This window comes from Magallana gigas, chromosome 10 (genome assembly GCF_963853765.1).
Source record: "Magallana gigas chromosome 10, xbMagGiga1.1, whole genome shotgun sequence".
Classification (NCBI taxonomy): Eukaryota; Metazoa; Mollusca; class Bivalvia; order Ostreida; family Ostreidae; genus Magallana; species Magallana gigas.
Genome location: NC_088862.1, coordinates 8,922,805 through 8,947,709, shown reverse-complemented (window position 1 = coordinate 8,947,709; position 24,905 = coordinate 8,922,805). Strand labels below are relative to the sequence as shown.

Here is a 24,905-nt window from a genome sequence, read left to right as displayed (position 1 = left end):
TCTTCAGAAAACTTTTGTACGATCAAGGAATGATTTGTAAAAGAAAGTATTACGTGAACATTTGTTTTTTTACATAAATATGATATGCATTACACAGACTGGTATTCACAAATTGTTATAATGTGTTGTTCAAGATTTTTTTTAATTTTTACATATATATGTTTTGCAATAGGCATAAAATGTTACAATGTGCTGTCCGAGAATTTTCTTTCTACATGTCATTACTTAAAATATACATCTGTATTGTGCAAAACATATCTAACATTTTAATTTTCACTTTTGTTTTGTGTATCAATGAGTTTTAATGTTCATCCTTAAAGCTTAATGTTCAGATAATAAAATGTACATGTAATAAAAACAAGAATGAATAAAACTATAGAGTAATACAAGTTTGTTTCATCAAGGTATTAAGCTAGATTGTTTCAATTGAAAAAAAAAGTTAGATAACATATTACGATTTCAATTTGTTTTGATGAATAAATGCTCTCTCTCTCTCTCTCTCTCTCTCTCTCTCTGAGATAAACTACATATTTTTGTACTATCTCTCTTTCTTTCTCTTTCTTCTCTCTCTCTCTCTCTCTCTCTCTCTCTCTCTCTCTCTCTCTCTCTCTCTCTCTCTCTCTCTCAGATATATACTACCTGTTGTTTTACAAAACTCTCATTAAGACAATATTTGGGACAAGAAGCCAAGAAACAAACACTTACCCCGACGTTGGTTGAGATTAACGCTGCTCGTATACCACTAAACGCTCTCTCCACTACATCATGCGAGGCATTCACGAAAACATTTTCTCTAGATTTTTTCAGGGTCAGTGTACTTAATTGCATGCCTTATTTCTTGACTTACGGTTATGAGGGGTTTTATTTTTTGGCGTAGATATATTGTAAATCAACATCTTGTTTTAATTAGCGTTATATTTCATAGTTCGCTTCAGCTTCGATACATTGCATTTTATAACTTATGAAACGTACACTGTAGCAAACATGTAGGTTAAATAAGTGCCAATTTCCACTGAATCTTTAAGAAGTTTCTTTTTACTCAACACTGATCGATTTAGTATGTAATCTTCCTGAAGACAGATTGATGATAATACACGTAATTAGGCACTAATCAACTTCAGCATCGTAAGACAAATCAAAGTTATATGCGAAGGCGAAGAATAAAAAAAAAGGTTAATGAATGACCGCTAGAGACTGAATTGTGATTAAGAAAACTCTGAAACTAGCCTTGTCATTGATGAAGATCAAAATAATGATAAAGATGACTTAGAATGTTATTGATATGTCAACAAAGCATATGACGATCATATTGATGATCATGATGATGATAAGGGCGATGTTTATGACGGTGACAGCGGAGATTAGTGACTGCAGGGATTGTGTATGGTTGATGACTATCGCCCAGCTACTGCAACTCAGCAACTTATCAGTCTTATATCTCCAATAGAAAGCACAATTGCGTGAGACAACTTCATCCTTATTGCGGAACCTGGACACTCGGTCGAGGATTTATATTTGTAGAACAGAACCATCACAACTCTGGGTTACCTGTCGAGGAATCGCGCATGCGCGGTTCTAGTACGCCTCCCCTCCCCATCCCCACACCGAGATCTAGTAATATCTTGATTCATCTACTATAAATTCACAGCTAGTTAATCTCTAATTGTAGGCATCAAAAACCCCCTTCCCCTATCAAACCAAAAGACCTCCCATCCCCCCTACCCCGGGCGGAAATTAGGCATCAGAAAGCCAATTCCTCAGGCAAACCAGTACAATTTCCACCCCTTCCCCCACCCCCACCCCACCGGAAACAAAATCCTGGATCCACTCATATAGAGTAAAACCTCGTGCTACAAAGCAGGCCTAGTGTTAACTGACAAGTTGCAGCGGATAGGGACGATGACTGGCCGGTCTGATGTACAGTGTGGGAGACAGGTTGTCAATAGACATTTATGATGGCTAATGGTTTCCTTCAAATGCAGCATACATGAATGTACAAGGAGATGAAAGGGATAGAGGGAAACAGCGTTGGAGTCTGGATTTCTTCAGTTTTTTTGTTATTCGGTCGTTTACTATACGCGCAAACAAGAAAAGTCAATTCTCGCGGGGAGTTGGGGTGGGTGGGTGCGGGATTGTACAGGGTTGTTGTTTTGAATTATGAATAATAAGGATTGTTTCGAGCGTAATGTAATAAAACAACAGGGGCCTAGTTTATATTTCGTGCCGGTTAAATGTAGTAAATATAGTAATTAGATAATTACTTTGTAATAGATGTTAAAGTAACAAAGATCGGGCTCGTATCAAGAGAGAAAATTTGGTTAATACGTTAATACACATCGTCTATATCAAATAATAAAATCATTTATCTCTAATATGAGAAAAAATAATTCATTAGAAGCTTGCCCTAGATAGCTGCAAAATTAAAGGAGAAGTTCATGTATGTTCATATAGTATTTTTGTTGTTAATTTTTTTTTAAAAAGTGCTGGTGTAGTCTTGTATCATATGGTAAAACACTTTCTGAACAACTCCAGGAGCACTAATTCTGGACGTATCTTTCATTTGATATTCAATGCAAAACTTAATCAACTTCGCCGCATGATATTAAGGTTTCCATTCACTGTTTTTATTGCAATAAAAAGATAACGCCGAGAGAGAAATAAAAAAAAAAATTCAATTGACAAAAATTATGGAAATCCCATATTATGCAAATCACTTTTTATTTAACCAACCAATCAAAAAAGTTCCAAGATATTAATGATAAAATCGATTTATCTAATCATTATGTTAGTAGTTTATTGCACTTTTTTAAATATAAAATTAATATTTGAATTTTTAAAAATAATAGGAGGGGTAGAGGTACTAGTTGTCTATTTGAGAAGAGAAATCGGAAAAAATGTAATAAAATATATACATGTATATAATGTAGATATATAAAATTTACCATATAAGTTAGGGTTGGGTTAGATCGAGGCCAAAACGCCTCGATAACTAAAAAAAAACAACCTGTAATTAAGATAAGATCAACTTCCTGTAAACAAACAAATCAGACCAAATGATCTAGCACATTGTTGCGTCATATGTTCATTCATCTGAGCGAATATATTTAATAATGTCACTGAATCGGCAGACTGTATCTCATCGATTTTCGGGAAACATCTTGATTCATCTACAAACACAAAAGATTTGCATTTGTTTTCACAAAAGCGAGAGATGACAGATTTGTAATTAGGTCAATAAGTGAAGCCATTTTCTTTTGATATTTCAGTTTTAGAATATCTATTCAAATTACCACGAAGATCAAAAGCAAATGTCAATACAATGCATGGACACAATCCTATTTAATGATCCAAGTCAGATAAACGTTTTGGAGTCTCCTGGGTGTATTACACTGACGAATGTCTTTAACAGATCTATATACTAGAGGTATATACTGTGGTTTCATTAATTTTCGTGGGTATCAATTTTGGTGGATTTTCTGAAAACCACAGTTTCAAGGATACGTAATTTCGTGGCCAATGATCCAATCAATACAAAATGTTAGTAGAAATTGAACTTCAATGAACATTTAATTTCGTGGATCAACTTAACAACGAAATCCACGAAAATTGGTATTCAAAGAATATTGATGAAACCACAGTACGTTGTTTTATGGTACATGCAAAAAAAGAAGACATAAACCTCTATTCTTGTATCAATGTATTCAATGTATTGCTGTTTTAAAACAATCCACTAAAGTCTTTTCTACTTTTCTACTTCTCTATATAACATATTTTGCCCGAAATAGCGGCAAAAAATCACGTTTTAATTTCGTTTGACTGATTATTCTTCGTCAATTAATTACAACCTGATAGCAAATTTCAAACTTAATATACTATGCGAAATAAAAGAAATGTATTATTCTTCTTTTTTTTAACAAAAGAATTGTGATTATCATGGATTTAAGTTCATGGATTGATCTTATAACAAAAAGGACTAAAGAATTCTTATCACAAAAATGGGGAAAAGTAATGAAGCCCAGAATCCTCCCATTGTTGTACTAGCAGTCTTATTACAGTAGTCCTTTTCACAGCACGTTCGAATCGAACACCCGTAGAATCTGTAGGATCGAGTCTTTCCTCGACAGCCATTAAATGTTTCCATGGTGATGGGTTCACAAGGACCCCTCGAACACGTTCTAACAACCGACTCGTACTTCAGAGGAGAAGGGTAGTCCACCATTTCAAACACAACTTTCTGCAATCCATAATGTTTACTTTTTTATGATAATGATATTAATAATGATTATGATAAAAAGTACATTGGAATTTTAATTATCAGTGTCACATGTACAGTAAATAATAACTGAGTGAATATTTCAAATAATTACAAATTTCCCATGAAATACAACTGATACACGTGTTAAGATGTCTTCACGCAAATACAATCATCCATGTGTCTTTATGGATGCATATAGTGAACATATTATGTAATGGTGATCTAGAATAAAGAATTACCAGGATTGTTTGACGATTTTTAATAATTGCAATAATTTTAATGTGAAAGTCCTACCATACACGATTCGCCTTGTTCACAGTGGATTTTCTCTGAGTACTCCTCAAAATTCTCCCCACTACATTCCTCTCCAATACACTTCCAACACGTCAGACCATTCACGTGACCCGATATGATACCTACAGCAATTAAATCAGTACTAGTTGATTAGATTCAGGATCTCCCAATCCACTCTCTATATTTATAAATTTCAATATGATTACGAAACGAAATAGACAAAGGTAGTTTCAATAGTTCTGATCGAATCAGTCATGGTGTTTTTGAAATTAAGATTTAAAAACTATCAAATACCCACAATGCGTGAAAAAGCTATAATATTTAGGAGGGTTCGAATGGTCTCGGCAATTTTTAGGGCTGTATTTACTTTCTTTAGAAAAAGAGCTCTGTATGAATACAAATTTTAAAGTATTTAGATTTTTTTCTTCACCAAATGCTAATTTAAGGCCAAAAATAGCACGTCTAAAAGTTTAACGTAGATCTGATGGTTAATGTGTTGACCATCCAACATCCTTAAACCACAGTGGTAAACTAAAAATAAAAATATGATGAAACGTAACTTATTTGAAACATTAAATATGTTTTAGTTTAAAGTTTACTGGTGTAAATGCAGCATTAGTAAAAGTGAAGTGTCAAGCGTGTACTAAAACCCAGTAAACTTTAAACTAAAACATATTTAATGTTTCTAATAAGTTACGTTTTATCAATTTCTTTGTAGGTTACCATTGTGGTTTTAAGGAGGTTGGATGGTCAACAAATTAACCACCAGTTTAATCAAAATAAAACAATGACCTTGTGTTTAAAAAAGATAAACGAACGTGAAATGCAACGAGTATACCGTAGAAAATTTCACTACACTATCGAGGCATTTATACGTTTTGTATACATTATTGATAAAAATCGACGATCATATTTGATATCTTTATTGCAATATTTTTTCAACCCCCCAAAACGCATTGCAAATTTGTTTATATCCATATCGCATTTTACATAAGTTGTTTTTGATCTCATGATAACATGGAAACATGGCTTGTGTAAACAATATCATGAACGATATCATTTACATGTACTTACTTAATGCGGCCACAAACTTCAACAACTTCCGAATGGATGCCAGTGGGGAAAACGATTCCATACAACAAAGACCAAAATCAAACAATGCATGTATATAAATTCTCCATTTATTTCTTCCCACAGTCAGAAAGCACTTGAAAATATATTCACAATGCAAGCCGCTTCCCGATCAAGCAGTTATGGATCTTTTTCTTAAACAAGTACTCGTTTCTCTGTCCATCCCATTCGTTCACTCCGTAAAAATTCTTCTCTCTATCTTCCTCTATCGCTCCTGCAATTCTTGTTTGTATCACCGAAGGTGTGCGATATGAATGTAGATACTGCTGTGTCTCTGTACATAAAGGCCACTAAGTCTTAAGATGATTGCTTCTCTTATGCACATCAAGTTTCCATCTTCTCTCAGCGAGCTCTCTTCATCAGATATGCGATGTTCAGGAAGGCGGCTTAAATCTACTTAAGTCCACTTACCGTTTAATGTGATGGAAAGAAATGGCGATCGGCAATGTCATTATACAGTGGGTCGAAATCATTTGCATTTCTGTCGTTCCAATGTTTAATTTACATTCTGCATTTCAAAATAAGAGTTTAATTGCATATGACAATGTAATTCAATGGTGGGGAATAGACATCAGTGATCACCAGTGCCGCTGTTTACTCAAAGATAGAGTTTAAATGAAGGTTTTTGATCACAGTGTGTACTCTTCTGAATTCACAAAACATTTAAAGAAATCACCAAACAACTGCTCATGAATCCTTGAGAACATAATGAAGGGTAGTTTGTACAGCGCCTTTTTTCAAGTATATGTTTATATTTAACCTCCGCCATTACAACAAAGCTAAGAGCATTGGATTTTTTCTTTTAACATATTGATAAGTATTCATGTAAAATTCAATAAGTAGTAAATATGTGGTGTATCTGCATCGAAATTGGTTATCAATAGACCTACCTGGCTTTGTTAAAAATCCTAGTTACTGGGGTTTTTATCAAAGTTCATTTAGATGACAAAGACCGAAAACCGAGCACAAAAATTAATACACTCGAAAATGATGCCAACAATGTATTATTGCCTTGGACAACAAATTTTCACCCCCACCCCTTTCTTTAAAGAACTTAATATGTCGTCACAATATGCTATCACATTCGATCATTGTCCGAAATTTGGCATGTTTGACATCACAACATGATTATTTTGCAGCCATGTTATTGTGTCGCGAGCAACATTTTTATCTGCATGAAGGAAAAAACCCGGAAATTTAATTCTACGATTCATATCTAAGATTTGTGTAATAAATGAAATCTCAAATTTACAGAATTTAGTAAAAAGAGGAGACATTTACTGCAAACGAGAGAATTTGATATACCATTAAACCATCGTCATAAATCAACCCGAAGAAAACAACAAAATTGTAGTAATTAGCAAATATCAAATTAAAAATCTTATGTCATAACAAAGATAAACCAAAAGCAACAAAATAAACATGATCACTATGGTTATTTAACATAAAATAAACAACAAAAGCAACACCAAGCTTCTTTTTTTTTTATCGCAACAATACATGTGATAAATGCGACCAATAAAATCACAAACGTATATTTTATCGCCACAATAATAAATGCAACATGCAATCATATGCAACATATTTATCGCAACAATACGCGTTAGAGCAAGAACATAATTTACTGAACCAACAATAAATGCAACAATCAAGAACAAATAACAAACAATAAACGACGACAATAATTTGTATCTACATTATATGCACAATTCTTTCTTTTTGTTTAGAAAGCATGAGTTCTTCAAGCCACATACATGATATACTTTAAAACTATGGCATCGTATTCTCAAGGTGAAATCTAGGTTACGTTCAGCATTAAAATTCTTTCCAAGCTTGTAGAATAGAACACAGATGTTGCGCCATTTTGTTATGATTAAACATCGAAATTAATCCACAGTCGTTCGGAAGTTTGTTTTGCGAGAAGCCATGAAATTGAGTAGAAAGGTGTTTTAAGTAGAGGCGATATACTTCACCTGTTGGGCATCCCATGGGTTCTGTGAAATTCTACAGAGTATATTAAGCATCATTCTGAGAGAATTCCGAGTAACGTAATTCAAGCTTTTTTACAACATTTTAAGGGTTTTAAAGACAATCTAAGCAAATATTAATTGGATACTGTATTACGGTATGTGTTAGAAAAAAACCCCTCTTAAAACCGTGCATATAATGCATATCACATATTGTTCCCGCTGACATACTATTTATCTAGCCAGTTTTTGAGTTTTTGAACATGCTTACATTTTATTGCTGAAGGTATCATTTCCAGTAGTCACCATTGGGTCTATTATATGTAGGACATGAATGATCTAATTCCCATTCGTAAGAAAAGAAGAAAAGTATTACACCTAAGGATGTTTGTCGACAGCGTATAATTAAGTTTGGCTAAGCGGTACTACAATCGATTCTCTGTTTAAATCGGCAGTTTTAAGTTTTAAAGATTTTAAGTGCAGCTCAAATGGCAGCTACGTTTTTCTCTTAAAATTTTGCCTACATAATTGTTGCAGTTGAATCTCGAGGAATTTAATTACATGCCATAGTATTCATTTTTCATTTGCTAATTACAAGTGCGATTTTATGTCCAATCTAAGGAATTAAAAAAATTAGATGTATATGTACATGTATATTTAAATGTATCATCGAAGCACAGTTGTTAATTTATCTAAGGACTCAATTGAAAATTGAAAAACAAAATTACATCTCCAATGTTGTAAAAACGCTTGATTCCAATTTTTTGCCATTTTTACAACCTTGAAATACATTAAATACATCCAGAGTAAAATAGTATAAATATTATTTATATTATAGGCTGAATAACATTTTGAACGCCATCTAAAACTGTAAACCAAGAGCCAAGTACTTTTATTATGAGAGATATTTTCTTAGAATTTGAAAAAAAGATGGAGTAAAAAATTCAAACCGTTCGAATAGATAAAAGACGGTCGGTTTCTTATAGATATTTTGAAAACAGCGAAAATATTTTACAGTTTGGCTTAATACTTCAGTCAAAGTGTTTTACTTTATGATAAAAGCAGGTCATAAAGTTTTCTAAATTTTCTATTGCCTTTAGGAGGTTTTATACGCTGCTAGGATTTCGTTTGGTATTTCATCTGCTTCTAATGAGGTAACATTCTTTGCAAAAAATTAAATTAGTTTCTTGCAAACTTAACTTTTATTTTTTTCCTTACTAATCTCTACCAATTTATATAAATTTACCACTAAAGGAAAGGGTAGACTCTATTGCTTATATATTGAATATTGATTTTGTTAAGGTGTTTGATAAATTTCTCTTCCGCCTTATTATAAAACTGTTTACATTACGCAAAAGCATATATTGGGTTTCTCTATAAAGTTTGACTTTCATCCACAAGCACATTTAGTGATTTAGTATGTAAATATTGTTTCAAATTGATCTCGATCCAAATAACACAAGGGTTATCTATGCAAAACGTTTTTATTTAATATGTTTCTTGACATTTTTTTTTACGAAATCTGGAAGCCAGAAAACGACCATCTTCCGCCGGTGTTGCTATGGAAAGAACCTTGACCTGCAAATCCTGACATAGTCAGTACAATATCCCCGGCTTGCAACATGAGGATGGCAAATCCAGTGGACATTTCCTCTTCGTAATGGCTTTCCGTATCAACATAAATGGAACCGTTGTATGCCCCGTTGTGAACCAACTGGACAGCAACCTCTCCATAATCACCGGTTTCCCCAGCAACATGCCGTGTAGCAGAACGCGTAAATCCCCGTGAACGGTGCAGTGAAAGCACCGGTGTGTTTGCTGTAGCCATTGCCTTGGTTTGTTATGATTGTATCATACAGAAAAACATGGTGCGCAGCAACTCCACCGAAATCTTTAGAAATGTAGGCATAGAATGCTACAGGATTGTGAGCGACTTCGGGTGCAAGGAGTCTGCGAATAAACTGAGTCTCTGAAACTAAAAACTAAGATATTTTTAACACTGAGAATGATATATTTTAAACAAGTACATGTACGTATGAAACTAACAAAAATTAAATGATTTTCACAATTGAATATTTTAGGAAAAAAAGGAGCAACTCATATCCCTATGAAATCATATATTAGTTTTTACAAAACGTCATTGCCAAATATTTACATCACACATGAATGGATGGTGTCAGAAAACAAAGTACAGCATTAACCAAGGTAAAATTTCGGATCATTGTTGGTGAATAAAAAAAGACAGAAAACTCTAGAAGATTTAAATACCTTCACCGTGAAGTTCTTTTTCAGTCGATAACGTAACATTGCCATGTCCTGTCGACTCGTAAGTAACTTTTCCGTTGGATGTTCTTGAGCTGTTTTGCCTTTTTTCTAATGTTTTCACACTATGTCGAAGTTTCTCAATTTCCACTGATTGTTTTTCAATGGTATTCGTCTGTTTGTCAATGACTTCATTTTGTCTCTGTATCATCCGAAGCATTTCTTCCATCCTTTCTTCCATATGGACCCTCCATTTAGCATCGCCCGATTCCGGCCACGCTGCAGCAATAGTAGCAAAGCACAGAATAACACAGAGATTATAAAGACAATCCATGCTTTATTGTATATACATATGTATATTAAGTGCCAAATCTAGGCGTTATGTGACACAGGTTATCGTTCGGAATAAAACCACGATAACATTAGATTGTACTAAACGTAAAGTTACAGTATATAACCTTTAAAGTGCTGGATGGTAGTAATCATTCTTAGACATGTTTTACCTCCTTTGGACGAACGTTCTATTTAAAGATTTAGGAAAAGATTGTGAAAGTTTTTAGAGATACTTAAACTTTCTTTATATTAATGAGTGTTAAAGCTAAATTTTCTTCTAAATGGTGCCCATTTTGATCAAACTTTTAATATTGCCTTGGAGCCTGTAGCAGTCACTTACATGTTCGGACTATTTTAATATATCACCAATACTTGTTTGCTTTGTTTCTCAAGCACACTATTTATTTATATTCAAGCAAAGGGACTGATTTTATGTATCAATTAACAAACAATTACAGAACATTTTATCCATAAAATGTATGAACACATTAAAATAATTAAATCAAACAAATTGGATAAGTTTTTTAAAAGTTGCATAAATATATATGCGAATATTCTACAAACGTTGATGACTTTCACCTACGATCAAATTTAGTTATTTAGTATGTGAATAATGTTTTCAATTGATTTCGATACAAATGACACTATGAATAAAACAAACCAGCGATTATCTCAACATCCTGCTTTTATTTAATATGTTCGTTGACATTTTTAAGAAATCTGGAAGCCAGAAAATGACCATCTTCCGTTGAGGTTGCTATGGTAAGAACCCTGACCTGCAAATCCTGATATAGTCAATACAACATCCCCGGCTTGCAACATGAGGATGGCAAATCCAGTGGACATTTCTTCTTCGTATTGGCTTTCCGTATCAACATAAATAGAGCCCTTGTATGCCCCGTTATGAAGAAGTCGGACAGCAACTTCTCCATACTGCCCAGTTTCCCCAGCAACATGCTCACCCGAAGCAAAGGCCGTGTAACAAAATGCGTAAATCCCCGTGAACGGTGCAGTGAAAGCACCGGTATGTTTGCTGTATCCATTGCCTTGGTTTGTTACGATTGTATCATACAGAAAGACATGATGCAAACCAACTCCACCGAAATCGATGGAAATGTAGGCATAGAATGCTACAGGATTGTGAGCGACCTCGGGTGCAAGGAGTCTGCGAACAAACGAAGTCTTAGAAACTGAAAAAGATGTTATAAACGTTAATTATGAATTTTTTGATGATAGAAGTAGCTATGAAACTAACAAAACTTAAATGATTTTTACAATTGAATATTTTTCAAAAAAAGTAGCAACTCATATCCCTATGAAATCATATATTAGTTTTTACAAAATGCCATTGCCAAATATTTACATCACACATGAATGGATGGTGTCAGAAAACAAAGTACAGCATTAACCAAGGTAAAATTTCGGATCATTGTTGGTGAATAAATAAAGACAGAAGACTCTAGAAGATTTAAATACCTTCACCGTGAAGTTCTTTTTCAGTCGATAACGTAACATTGCCATGTCCTGTCGACTCGTAAGTAACGTTTCCGTTGGATGTTCTTGAGTTGTATTGCCTTTTTTCTAATGTTTTCACCCTATGTCGAAGTTTCTCAATTTCCACTGATTGTTTTTCAATGGTATTCGTCTGTTTGTCAATGACTTCATTTTGTCTCTGTATCATTCGAAGCATTTCTTCCATCCTTTCTTCCATATGGACCCTCCATTTAGCATCGTCTGATTCCGGAAACGCTGCAGCAATAGTAGCAAAGCACAGAGTAACACAGAGACTATAAAGACAATCCATGCTTTATTGTATCTACATGTGTATAACAAGTGCCAAATCTAGGCGTTATCTGAAACAGATTATCGTTCGGAATAAAACCACGATAATATTAGATTGTACTAAACGTTTAGTTACAGAATATAACCTTAAAAGCGCTGGATGGTCGTGCTTATTCTTAGACCTTTGGACGAAGAGCCCTATTTAAAGATATAAGAAAAGATTAAAAGTTTTAGAGATACTTAAACTTTCTTTATACTAAATGATTGTTAAAGCTAAATTTTCTTCTAAATCGTGCCCATTTTGATCAAACTTTTAATATTGCCTTGGAGTCTGGAGCAGTGACTTAGATATTAATGTTCGGACAATTTTAATATACCACCAATACTTGTTCACCTTGTTTCTCAAGCACACTATTTATTTATATTCAAGCAAATGGACTGATTTTATGTATCACTTACTAACACAATTACAAAACATATTATCTAAAAATGTCTTTCTTAAAATGTATGAAAACATTAAAAAAAAAAATAAATTAAACAAATTAGATAAGTTTTTAAAAGTTGTTTATAATTCTACCTACGACTGACACTGAAATGTTTGTTGATCATAATGATAATCTTACTAGAAAATTAAAAAAAAACAGTGCTGTAACTACTGTGTGGGGTCCCTTCTCATTTGATGAATTATATGAAATCTGCAACAATTTTTTGTATTTTTCAAAGGAGTAAATAAAAACAAGGTCTTTTAAACAGTTTTGACACATTATAATTAAAAGGATATTTGCACTATCTTTATTTTAAATAAAATATTGCAGCAGAAAATCATCTTGTTTTGTAGCAGTTTGTTGTTTTGATGAAAGATGAAAATAATTGATGGGCCTTAGTTCAAAAATGATTCCTGTATGCCTGACAATACATTGAATTATATAGCTTTTTAACATATCATGTGACAACTTTTTCCATTCGAATGTTTCCCTCGATCAAGACGTCACACAAGTTTACACCAGGTAAACAATTATCTAAGGGAAGACCAATTTTAAAATTATCTAAGGAAAGACCAATTTGACTGTAGCCTTAGCCACCTTTGCCTTCCAGACTATCTGGCGATCCCCTGTTCTTCAATCATTCACATATGAGATAAGAACTGTGAAAATTAAATGTATCTCATCGGCATGGTATATTTATAGAGCTTAGCATCTTAAATAAACACACAAAAAATCACTTAGATGTGGAAAATGAAAATTATACTAATTTTTTTTTTATAAATACCAATAAACCAAACAAAAATATTGCAGGTTAATGGGACCACCTTTTCCAGTATTTTCATCATATGAACTAGATATGTATTGCATGACCTCTGAGACAAAATATTAATGAAACAAAATGTTGGCATCCATTTATTTTGTAGATTCAACATGTTCAAATTATGATTACACAACAAGGTAAGCTCACAATGGGTACTGATTTTTAAACTGATATACGTCTAAGAAAATGTATGAAATTTTTTTTCTTTAAAGAGCTCATACTGTTCACATATGTGCAAAAACTGCAGGAAATAATATACGGGTGTTATATATAATTTTTATATCATAATATATATAAAATATTGAGTCTTACATCAGAAAATAATGGTACTTAACTTTGCTAGACATTAAATTTTACTGTTCTCAATTATTTAAAGTGTTTTGGTCAAAGAAGTTCGCCATTGTTGCTCAGGTGAGCGATGTGGCCAATGGGCCTCTTGTTTTAACACATTCTAAGAATCATTCTGACAATCTAAGCAAATATTTATTGCATTATGTGTTAGTAAATAACACTTTAAACCGTGCATGTGATGCATATCACATATTGTTATTTTTGACTTATTATTCAACTAACCAGTTTTTTAAATTTTTTTGAGTCCGGGAATAATAACTTTTAGATATCATTTACCATCGTCACCATTAGATTTAATATATGTAGGACATAGTGATCTAGTTCCCATTCATTAGAAAAGGAGAAAAGTTTTACACAAGGATGTTTGTCAAAAGTGTATAAATAAAGTGGCATGGTCACGATTTATGTCACAAATTATTTTTCCGATTGTAATGTTTGCAATGCTTCTGAAAGGCATTTTTAATAGGCAACCAAGATTTAAGTGTCATTCGTTGAGTTAAAAGCGAGACACAAAGCTTACAATTCTTTGCAATGTAAAAGAATGTTGAAGTAAAAATTTGCCTCCAATACTGTTGCAGTTTAATCTCGAGGTGTTTATTTATCTATTTTTTTTTCATTTGTTAATTACAAGTGCAATGAAAACTTTTGTTTATCAAAATGCATAATCGTTGTGCCATCAAGAATAAAATGCACTCAGGGTTAACATATTTGCATTGCATAAAAAATTATAATGCATTTTAACTGGTTTCTATGTGATTTATGAAGCATTAACAAGTTGCTGTCCTTTAAAAAAAGGACTACAATACGTGGACCATTTGCATGTGTTTCCAGCGAAAATGTGAAAGCCTTAAGATTATCAGAGATTACACCCACTCTAGCCCCCAGCTTTTAACCACTGAATTTGTACGTTGGATTACGTATATGTAAAGCCCTGACTTTTTATCTCAGAATTTAAAGGGTTCATACTTCTAAAATAATTATGATCTATCTATTAATGAAGTCTGCATGTATAGTATCAGGCATTCGGCGAATTCTACTATTTGCGCACACATTACGATTCGCACTGCTTTGTTAACTATGCAGTGGCAGCTTTGTTTGAATTAATTTCATATTTTGATGCATTTTCCTTGAGATTTAAACTTTTATAGAGTGACATAATTATTCAATCACACTTAAATGCTTAAAACATTTTAATCGGGAAGTGCTCTAGCCTCGCCTACTTTAAAAGTAAAGTTAAGTTGCATGTGTATACGGAAAACAACAAAACATTGCAAATTTATATGCTATTTGATGCATGTTGTAGTTTCGGCATAACATTAACTTATTCATAATACTGACAGTTCATATCACATTCCGATTATTTCTTTAAAAGGAATACTTTGTTTCTGTACTGACTACTTTTTACCGTCAACTCTACAATTACAGCGCCTTTGAACTTATGTGTGCATATGGCATGGAATCCCGATTCAGATAAACTTGTGCTAGCCTGGTTCCCTGAGCTACCCATTAGGCACAGGAACCAGGCTAGCTCATGCGCAGGCTGAATTTTCCCCATAGCATCCGGTTTAACCTCGCTTATATATTTTCTGCGTGGACCTCAGAAATAATCGCAATAAAGAATACAAAGTAAGAATTAAAATAATCTTTTATTTATCGTCCAGGTTTAGGAAATAAAAGATAAAATTTACATTTTCAGTGTCTTTGCATGCCTATGATAACACTACATATCGATTTTGTACTATACAGTCCGATGAATTAAAATGACGTATAACTGGTGCACAAGCGGGGTTTGCTCATTTATATTTAAATATTTAATCGTAACATTGTCATGTCCTGTCGAATAGTTATTAACTTTTTCGTTGGATGATCTTGTGTTGTTTTGCCTTTTTTCTAACGTTTTCACCCTATGTCGAAGTTTCTCAATTTCCACTGATTGTATTCTAACGGTATTCGTCTGTTTGTCAATGATTTCATTTTGTCTCTGTACCATACGAAGCATTTCATTCATTCGTTCTTCCATATGGGTTCTTGATTAGCATCGTCTGACTCTTTAAAGGCTACAGCAGTAGTGGTGAAGCACAAAATAACACAAAGACTATAAAGACAATCCATGCTTTATTGTATCTACGTGTATATAATAAGTGCCAAATCTGAATGTTACAAGACACAGCCTATCGTTCCGAATTCAAAATCGTGATAACAATTGACTATACTGCAAATATAGCTACCTGTAAATAACCTTCAATGGGCTGGATGGTCGTGACTATTTTCTGACAATATTTAACTCCATTATACTAAGAGCCGTTTATAAATATATCAGATAAATTAACAGTTTTAACCTTAGATACTTGGATTTTCTTGACACTAAATGATAGTGAAGTAAAATATTACATAGTTGATGCATTAATCATAGCTTTTCTTTACCACGCTTATTCTGATGACCGATCATGTACGTGTGTAAATTTAAAAATTATCGTTACCACATTTGAACAGCAGTGTTACCGTGAAAGTTTATAGGCCTATATGTTCGTTATAATATTCCTGGAAAAGGAACAGCCAGCCTCGCTGTAAATGTTGATTGATCTCATCGTGAGAAGACGCTTAATTTTCTATTTCGTGAATCAAATAATGTGTTTTGTTTATTTTTGAAGGTTAAACTTTCAAGTTTGTCATTTCAAATTTACTTTTATTATCAAATATAATTTTTTTTTAAATCTATTTAAAATACGATGAGTTAAACAGGTGCGCTAAACGTCAATAAGTCGATTTGACGCGAAAAACCCTGCATTATATTATAACGTCATAAATTTCGTAACGTCATATACCAGTGACGTTACATATTTGGCGATTCAAACATTTACGTTGGCAGCGAATATAGAACGGACATTGATAACAGATTTACAAAGGAGTTTTTATTGGAGGCTACAGACATGGTTTTAAAGAATAATGTATTTACGTTTAATGGCAAATACTTTCATCAAATCAAAGGTACAGCCATGGGAACTAAAATGGGCCCAACATACGCTACATTATGCTTAGGATTTTTAGAAGAACGTCTGTATAAAAAGACAAATGAGGAATTCGGTGAGGAATTCAGCCAGACTCTGAAAAAGAACTGGAAAAGATATTTAGATGATTGTTTCATCATATGGAATAAAGGAGACTCGAAATTACAAAGGTTGAAAAATATTCTAAATGATCTAGATCCAGATATCAAATTCACATTATATAGAAAAAAGTTCCACAAAAATTCCGTTTTTAGATGTTCTAGTCCAGAAGGAGATCGATAAAATTTCGACAGATATCTTCTACAAGAGTACAGATACTCATCAATATTTGCATTTTGGATCGTCCCATCCACGACATGTAAAGAGGGCCATCCCTTACAACCTTGCCAGGAGAATATGTACTATAGTCAGTGATGAGGAAACAAGAAATCAGCGTCTCAACGAATTAAAACAATTTTTAACTGACCAGCATTACCCTATCAACCTAATCAATGACGGAATAATGAAGGCCAAAGGAATAGATAGACAGGATCTTATTAATCCAATTTTACAGAACAACAAGGAAACTAAAATATTACCGCTTGTTACTACCCATAACCCTAGAAACCCGAATATAGCTCCAGTGGTTAATCATCTCAACGGAGTTCTCAAAACTGATGAAGATATGTCTCGCGTTTTATCCAAAATCAAGTTTATTAACAGTAAAAGGCAACCAAAGAACCTTAAGAGGATACTCTGTCCATCTACAATTAATACGTCAATAAAAACGGTATCTAAATGTGGAGACACACGATGCGGCACGTGTCCGTTTTTAAAACAAGGCAGCTTGATTGACTTCAGAGGAAAACAATTCCGCATAAATTTGGACTTGTCATGTCAATCCAAAAATTTAATATATACCATTACATGTATATGTGATGGTTGCAACAAATTTTATATCGGCGAAACAGGGACTACATTAAGAACAAGAATCCGGGTGCATAAACAGCAAATTAAAGAGCCAGAGTACCGAAAAATAAAAATCAGCGAGCACATCGATGTATGCGGAGGCGGGCAATTTAAAGTGTTTCCTTTTTATAAACTTTTTACAGAGAGTGCAACGGAAAGAAAAGAAAAAGAAAAACATTTTATTCAAACTTTAAAACCTTGCCTCAACAGACTGCTATAATTTAACTTTTTTATGTATTGTGTATATTATTCATTGAATGACGCTATAGATTACGCGGAAATATCCCTCTACAACGTTAACTTTAACTATGACGTCATTGTATTGCAGACGTCACCAAGTAACGTAATTGTTATTTTAAAAACGTCTGAAGATTGAATGAAAGCGCTAACGTTTTACTCTGTGTTGTCTTTCATTTTTCAAATTTTCTTTATATAAAACCGGACACTGCGATATTTTTTTCGATTTAACTATATATATATATATATATATATATATATATATATATATATATATATATATATATATATATATATATATATATATATATATATATATATATAATCTACCCGAATAATTTTTCATTAATCAGTCATGGCAAAGTTTTTGTATTATCCCGTATTATGATCAGAACAATATGACCAGTATTTCTGAAAATATAATATCTAATCATATTAAAATATTGGTATTGTCTATTCTTAAGTACATTTATTACTCTTTTTTCGCATCATCGTATATTTATATATAAATAATTTGACTGTTCCAATACATCATCAGAACCGATATGCATTTTTTCAAACAATTACCAGCAAAAGCCCGACAATTTTTCATCTTGCATCCACTGTGTTAAAATTTATCTATTATTTGGTGATGCAGATATCATTTGACGCTTAGACATTAAAAATATACCGCTGGATTAAATTTTGCTGACGGCAAATTATACTGCATTATGTATTATTTGACACCTCGGATAATTACATGCATTTTCGACACTGTCATCCACCTTCATAAACTAGTATAAAAGCATTCTATTTCATAAATGAATATGAAATTGTTTTGGCGTAGCAACCTATCTATTTAATACAAAACAACGAATGTCTCGACATACGACATCAATTTATTTCACATGTTCTTTGACATCTTTAAGAAATCTGAAAACCAGAAAACGACCATCTTCCGTAGTAGTTGCTTTGAAAAGAACCTTGACCTGCATCTACTGACATAGTCAATACAACATCCCCGGCTTGCAACATGAGGATGGCAAATCCAGTGGACATGTCTTCTTCGTAATTGCTTTCAGTGTCAATATAGATAGAGCCCTTGTATGCCCCGTTATGAAGAAGTTGGACACCAACTTCTCCATACTGCCCGGTTTCCCCCGCAACATGTTCACCCGAAGCAAAGGCCGTGTAACAAAACGCGTAAACCCCCGGGGAGGGTGCAGTAAAAGCACCGGTGTGTTTGCTATAACCATTGCCTTGGTTTGTTACTATAGTGTCATACAGAAAAACCTGATGCGTACCGACTCCACCAAAATTGTGGGAAATGTAGGCATAAAATGCTACAGGATAAGGAGCATCATCGGGTGCAAGACGTCTAAGAATAAACGGAGTCTTAGAAACTGAAAAAAATATTGTAAACGTTTGATAATGTCTTGAAAATAATATAATACACTAGTATATCTTTTCAAAATATGGATATGGAATTTAAGTTTTCAATTAAACATTAAAAATTCAAAACAAGGTTTTTACAACTGGATAACATTTATTATTGCTTGTAGCAACATTTATTTAGTAATCGTCTTGGAAGTTTAGAAGAGTTATTTCAACATGTTAATGCTTAACTATATCCCAAAGATCTTCTTGAACTTAGAAAACAATGTGGAAACACTTTTAGACACCCCTGTAATAGTCTACTAAATAAAGGAAGAAACAAAGACTCTGCATACATGTAAATCACCACCATACCTTCACTGTGAAGTTCTCTTTCGATTGACGTCGCAGCAGTGGCATTTCCTGTTGACAAGTCAGTACTTTTTTCATTAGATGTTTCTGAGTTGTCTGTCCTTCCTTCCAATGTTTTCACCCTATGGCGAAGGAGCTCGATTTCACCTGATTGTTTTTCAATGGTGTTGGTCTGTTTTTCGATGACTTCATTTTGTCTCTGTATCATCTGAAGCATTTCTTCCATCCTTTCTTCCATATGGGTCCTCCATTGGGCATTGTCTGTTTCTGAAAAGGCTACAGCAGTAGTGAAAAGACACAGAATAACACAGACAGTATAACGGTGATCCATGTTTTATCATATCTATAATAGGTGCCAAATCTACACGTAACAAAAATATCTTATCATTTCGAATTCGAATTCATGTTAATGTGACAATGCACTACCTGTACATAATTGTTAGGATCAATACATGCTTCCTATGTAGTGCTTTATGTATGAAGCGTCGTGACAATTAACGTTTACTTCTTTTTATGTTCATTGTGTATTTATTAATACACAAATTCAAATATTATAAAGATACTCTAATCTTAAAATACAGATCAATTAGAGCCACAGATTAACGCGGCTATGGTAAGGCTGTCCGAAGCTAAATATATATCGAAAAATGATACTATTTTAATTATCGAAAAATACTTTAACCGAGCGAGTTTCTTTAAACTTTTATTACATAAATTAACAGTGACATCCAACACTATATTGATGTATTTTTGTGATGTCATATATTTTTCTTAAGTACGTGACGGTTGTATTCTAACACGGTAAATAATCTATAAAAATCGCATCGGGGCATGTGAATAATGACATTCAATCAGAAATATTTTTATAAAAAATCCCTCGATAAGTAGTGTATTTTGCAGTTTTTGCTGGGAGTTCATATAAATATTTCGTTTATTTGAAATATTGTCAAAACATTTCGCACCGCCATCGAAATTAGGCACATTTTTTTCCTTTTAGGCTCGATTTACACAAAATCGGGTCAATCGGAAGGTTTCCCCCAACAAGATTTACATTGGTTCTTATTTTCTCTCCCGATTTCACGTAAGATTGTTTTTATCTTCTTTTGCGCCAAGCCGTTTTTATATGTATATAGGGCCTACATATCACCACCCATTAGATTACACGTGGCAGGGGGAGTCTCAAAACCATTAGTTTATGAATAGTTATTTACCTATTACGAAGCTTTAGATTTTTTTATACTCCATATCGGTAATATTGAATTTAGTATCACTAGTATTTACAACAGTGTTTTTGTAAAGGAATGAAGCGGTTTTATTATGCGCAATGAATATCACTTATTACGTTATGATACATTCCCTAAGAACGATCGAAAGGAATGCAGATCGTGATGTCAAAGTTAACTATGACGTCATATCTTTTGCAGTACAGACAAGTGACTTTCTACATATCGCTGTGAAATTAATCGGGCAGCCTTAACAAGCCGCAAAAAGGAAAATTTACAGTTTATGACTTTAAGTTAATAAATTATATTTTCATCCAAATTATGTTAAATCAAGGTAATTTTGTATTAATTTTACTGAAACAAATACTAGTAATTTATTTCCCCCCACATTCATCTGAAAACAGACTACAGCTTATCGGTAACTCAATTTTTTTTATCTCCACCTGCTTTCCCACTTAACCAACACCGATTTACTTGTATTTTACTTGTACTTATTTTTCGGAATGTTGGCTAAGTGAGAAGACACCTTTGATAATACGGTGGTCGCTATTATGGTCAACCCAAAACGTCTTCGATGGCAAAGTGTGCGTCGCCTGACTCAGATTATTAATTCCAAATCGTCAAAATATGTCAATGTCCATGCTAACAGTTAATTTTAATGTCAATATGAATTAGTATTTTCAAATGCTGGATGCTAGTCTTTACAGTGTTTTGCTTTGAAGTCCAAAAGGGTCACTTTAAGTAATTTTTTCTATGTTTAGACAATTTGAGTAATCTTCTGTATTCGTTTGCATTTTTTTATCTCAAGAAGAATCTTTGCTCGTCTTACAAGCTAATTCCAGGTAAATTCATCCTTCCTTGTTTCTTTTCTTAGTCAACACCATGACATCTATTAATTTCATGATCCTACTATTTTTGTGATATTTCATATCTTGCAGCTGATGTTTGCTAAAGTGGTTGAAAGCATAGCATTATTTGTTGGTAGCCAAAGTAGCTAATATCGTTGAAGTGAGGCCCATCAACATGCATATCAACTTATTTTTAGGTAAGATTAAGGAACATCAAAATGGCAAATTACAAAATAATAAAACTGAAATAATTTATTATCTGATTTTTTTCTGATTGAAATGTTTTAGACAATGTCCTAGTAAATCTGGAATCCGGAAAATGACCATCTTTCAATGTCAATGCTATGAAATGAACCCTTTTTGATTTGGTCAATAGGATATCTCCGACTTGCAACATCTTCCCAGTTGGTTTCCGTGTCAACACGTCAACATTAATAGAGCATTGGTAGGCGCCGTTGTAAACCAGCTGGACGGATACCTCTCCATGATAACCCGTTTCCCCAGCAACATGCTCACCCGAGGAAAATGCTATGTAGCAGAAGGCATATACCTCAGGAGAAGGTTCTGTAAAGTCACCTGTATGTTTGCTATTCCATTGCCTTGATTTGTCATCTCAGTATCATACACGAAAACATGATGCATGCCAGCTTACCAAATATCTTTTAAAATTTAGGGAAATAATGCAACAGGATTGTGGACGACTTAAGATGCAATGAGTCGTCGAATTACTAGCTTTTCGAATATCAATAATGAAAGTATTTAATAGAGGCCATGATTGTTACAGACTAAGGTGATTTTTCTTTAAAATCGTAACATCGACATTCCTTGGTAACTTTTCACTCTGAACCAACTTTTATCCGCGTGCGATAAACTGTACGAGCTTCGCAAGAGCTTTAGAGATGAGAGTATATTTTTCTAGGACAAGTGTCGAAATGTCCCGAAAAAATATATTTCACATAATCAACATCTTGATCACTGGAATTAATCGTCACGAATGTTTTTCTCCAAAATTGCAAAATTAGGCCATTGCAATAAAAGTTGGTTTACCGTATTTTAAGATTATAATACTTATGTCTTCGGCGAACAAAAAAATAATGTAAATAGCAACATGATAACACTGAAATAGTGCATGATAACTTTAATTCTCATTTTTTATTTCTAAGATAATATCTCAGGAAATCTGAAAACCAGAAAATGACCATCTCCCAATATCGTTGCTATGATAAGAACCCTGGCCAACGTCTTTCGACATGGTTACAACATCATCTCCTGCTTGCAACATGAGGATAGCAAATCCAGTAGCCATTTCTTCTTCCCAGTTGGTTTCCGTATCAACATAAATGGAACCCTTGTAGGCGCCGTTATGAACCAGCTGGACAGAAACTTCCCCATAATTACCAGTTTCCCCTGCAACATGCTCACCCGAGGCAAAGGCCGTATAGCAGAACGCGTATAACCCAGTAGTAGGTGCAGTGAATACACCTGTGTGTTTGTTATATGCGTTGCCTTGGTTTGTCACCTCAGTATCATACACGAAAACATGATGCTTCCCAACTCCACCAAAATCATTGGAAATGTAAGCATAAAATGCTACAGAATTGTGAGCGACTTCGGGTGTTAGGAGTCGTCGAAAAAACTTGGATTTGGAATCTGAAAGAAAACATATATGATGGAAGTTTAAAAAAATTAAAAGGTGTCAGAGAATTAAGAAATAAATTTCTTAAAAGTCGTTTTTTTCGATTATTGTAGCCACGATATGCAATTATTGTGTTTGTTGTTGAATTAAACGTCCATGTCAAACGGCAATTCTTTTCGATAACTATGTAAGCCGGTGATGATAAAGACACTGCACTTTGATATTCTTTGAAAAAATTATGTATGTTTTACCTTCATTGTGCATGTGATCTTTTTCATAAGATAAGATGGTTCCATTTGGAGTGGACACGTCAGTGAATATTTCAGATGAACTTTTTTGTTTTTGGCTGTCAGACCTTTCCAGCTTCACAACCCTATCTTGGAGATTATTGATTTCCAACTCTTGTTTATCAATAGTTTTCATCTGTTCTTCAATGGTGTTTGTCTGTTTTTCAATCACTTCATTTTGTCTTTGTATCATCTGAAGCATTTCTTCCATCTTTTCTTCCATATGGACCCTCCATTTAGCATCTCTTGATTCTGTTAGTGCTAAAGCAACAGTAGTTGCAAAACAAAGAATAACACACAGACTATAGAGACTGTCCATGATGAAGGTATGTCTTATCTGTATTGAGTACAAAATCTAACAATAACAATTTCTTATCATCTGTACTTTACAAACAAGATAAACTCTGAATGTACTTTTATATACAATAGTATTTCAAATTTCAGATTTATAACAAGTCGTTGATGTTTTTCTAAACAGGAATTCTCATTGGATGATATCTCACCATATGAGAAACTCGGCATTCGATAACAGCGAATCATTTCAAAATTCAATGCATATTTTAGAGGATCATTTAAACTATTTGAATAAGACGCAAAACATATGAGTAAGCATTGCCCATCACATATTTTGAATGTCCATAGTATGGGCTAAAGTATTCGGCTGAAAATCTTTGTTTTGCTAAATCACTTATCTGTACAGTATAAGGTTATTTTCATTCCTTCTATCCATTTCATTTTCATTAGAAATGCATATCTAAAGCATTGTAAATAATAAAAATAGAAAAATATGATTTGACCAAAATCGAGACCATGCCCTTTAACGTTGCTCAAATTATAAAAATTCTCCATACTCACCATTTTCCCATCCTCAACCAAATATAAACATTACATGACATTTCGTTCCGAAATTAAAACCATGATGGTATGAGACTGTTTACATGCAGTATACAGTACTATTCTACTTGGGACAAGGAACTTTTATTCCGTTGCCCTAATTTCATCTAGCTGCAAAGAAATTGTATGATCATCCAGGGGAAAAATCACTGCTCGCTGACTATATAAATGTATATCGCTTGACTCGCCTTATGAACACCAAACCTTTATACAATGTAATAAAATCAGATTAATCCTGACCTGCTAATTGTGTTTCTAACCGGTTAGTTTTTTGTTGTTGAATATTATGATGTTGGGTCCTAATTATAGGAGGCTGTATGCCTTGGAATCCCTTAGTCGCCTTTGAGATATTTAATAACAGTACAGAATAGAAACCGTAAGGGTCAATTCACGATTCCTATATGGTTTAAATTCGGTTT

General features: G+C 33.4%; 2 protein-coding genes and 1 long non-coding RNA gene across 3 annotated transcripts; all 3 read right to left on the bottom strand.

The window, feature by feature from the left end:
• Positions 1-3,705: 3,705 nt before the first annotated feature.
• LOC105333998 (uncharacterized) lies at positions 3,706-6,123 on the bottom strand. Its single transcript, XR_010710423.1, has 3 exons — positions 5,624-6,123; positions 4,550-4,671; positions 3,706-4,234 (listed from the first exon to the last, which is right to left on the bottom strand). It is a non-coding gene; the product is annotated as an uncharacterized lncRNA (long non-coding RNA).
• Positions 6,124-10,921: 4,798 nt separating this feature from the next.
• LOC105334006 (complement C1q tumor necrosis factor-related protein 3-like) lies at positions 10,922-12,098 on the bottom strand. The gene is made up of 2 exons (XM_066073488.1): positions 11,719-12,098; positions 10,922-11,432 (listed from the first exon to the last, which is right to left on the bottom strand). Exons 1-2 carry the CDS (start codon positions 12,044-12,046, stop codon positions 10,954-10,956), a joined length of 807 nt encoding a protein of 268 aa, XP_065929560.1. The 5' UTR covers positions 12,047-12,098; the 3' UTR covers positions 10,922-10,953.
• A 10,688-nt stretch (positions 12,099-22,786) lies between these two features.
• LOC105334000 (uncharacterized) lies at positions 22,787-23,958 on the bottom strand. The gene is made up of 2 exons (XM_011437257.4): positions 23,557-23,958; positions 22,787-23,319 (listed from the first exon to the last, which is right to left on the bottom strand). The coding sequence occupies exons 1-2, from the start codon at positions 23,909-23,911 to the stop codon at positions 22,841-22,843; spliced, it is 834 nt and encodes a 277-aa protein (XP_011435559.2). The 5' UTR covers positions 23,912-23,958; the 3' UTR covers positions 22,787-22,840.
• Between the last annotated feature and the right edge of the window lie 947 nt (positions 23,959-24,905).

Excerpts from the sequence above, each read along its gene's own strand:
- LOC105334006 (XM_066073488.1), bottom strand. The coding sequence starts at position 12,046 with ATGGATTGTCTTTATAGTCTCTGTGTTACTCTGTGCTTTGCTACTATT. Across the intron at positions 11,433-11,718 it reads AAAAGAACTTCACGGTGAAG|TTTCTAAGACTTCGTTTGTT; the intron begins GTATTTAAATCT and ends CATCTTTTTCAG.
- LOC105334000 (XM_011437257.4), bottom strand. The coding sequence starts at position 23,911 with ATGGACAGTCTCTATAGTCTGTGTGTTATTCTTTGTTTTGCAACTACT. Across the intron at positions 23,320-23,556 it reads AGATCACATGCACAATGAAG|ATTCCAAATCCAAGTTTTTT; the intron begins GTAAAACATACA and ends GTTTTCTTTCAG.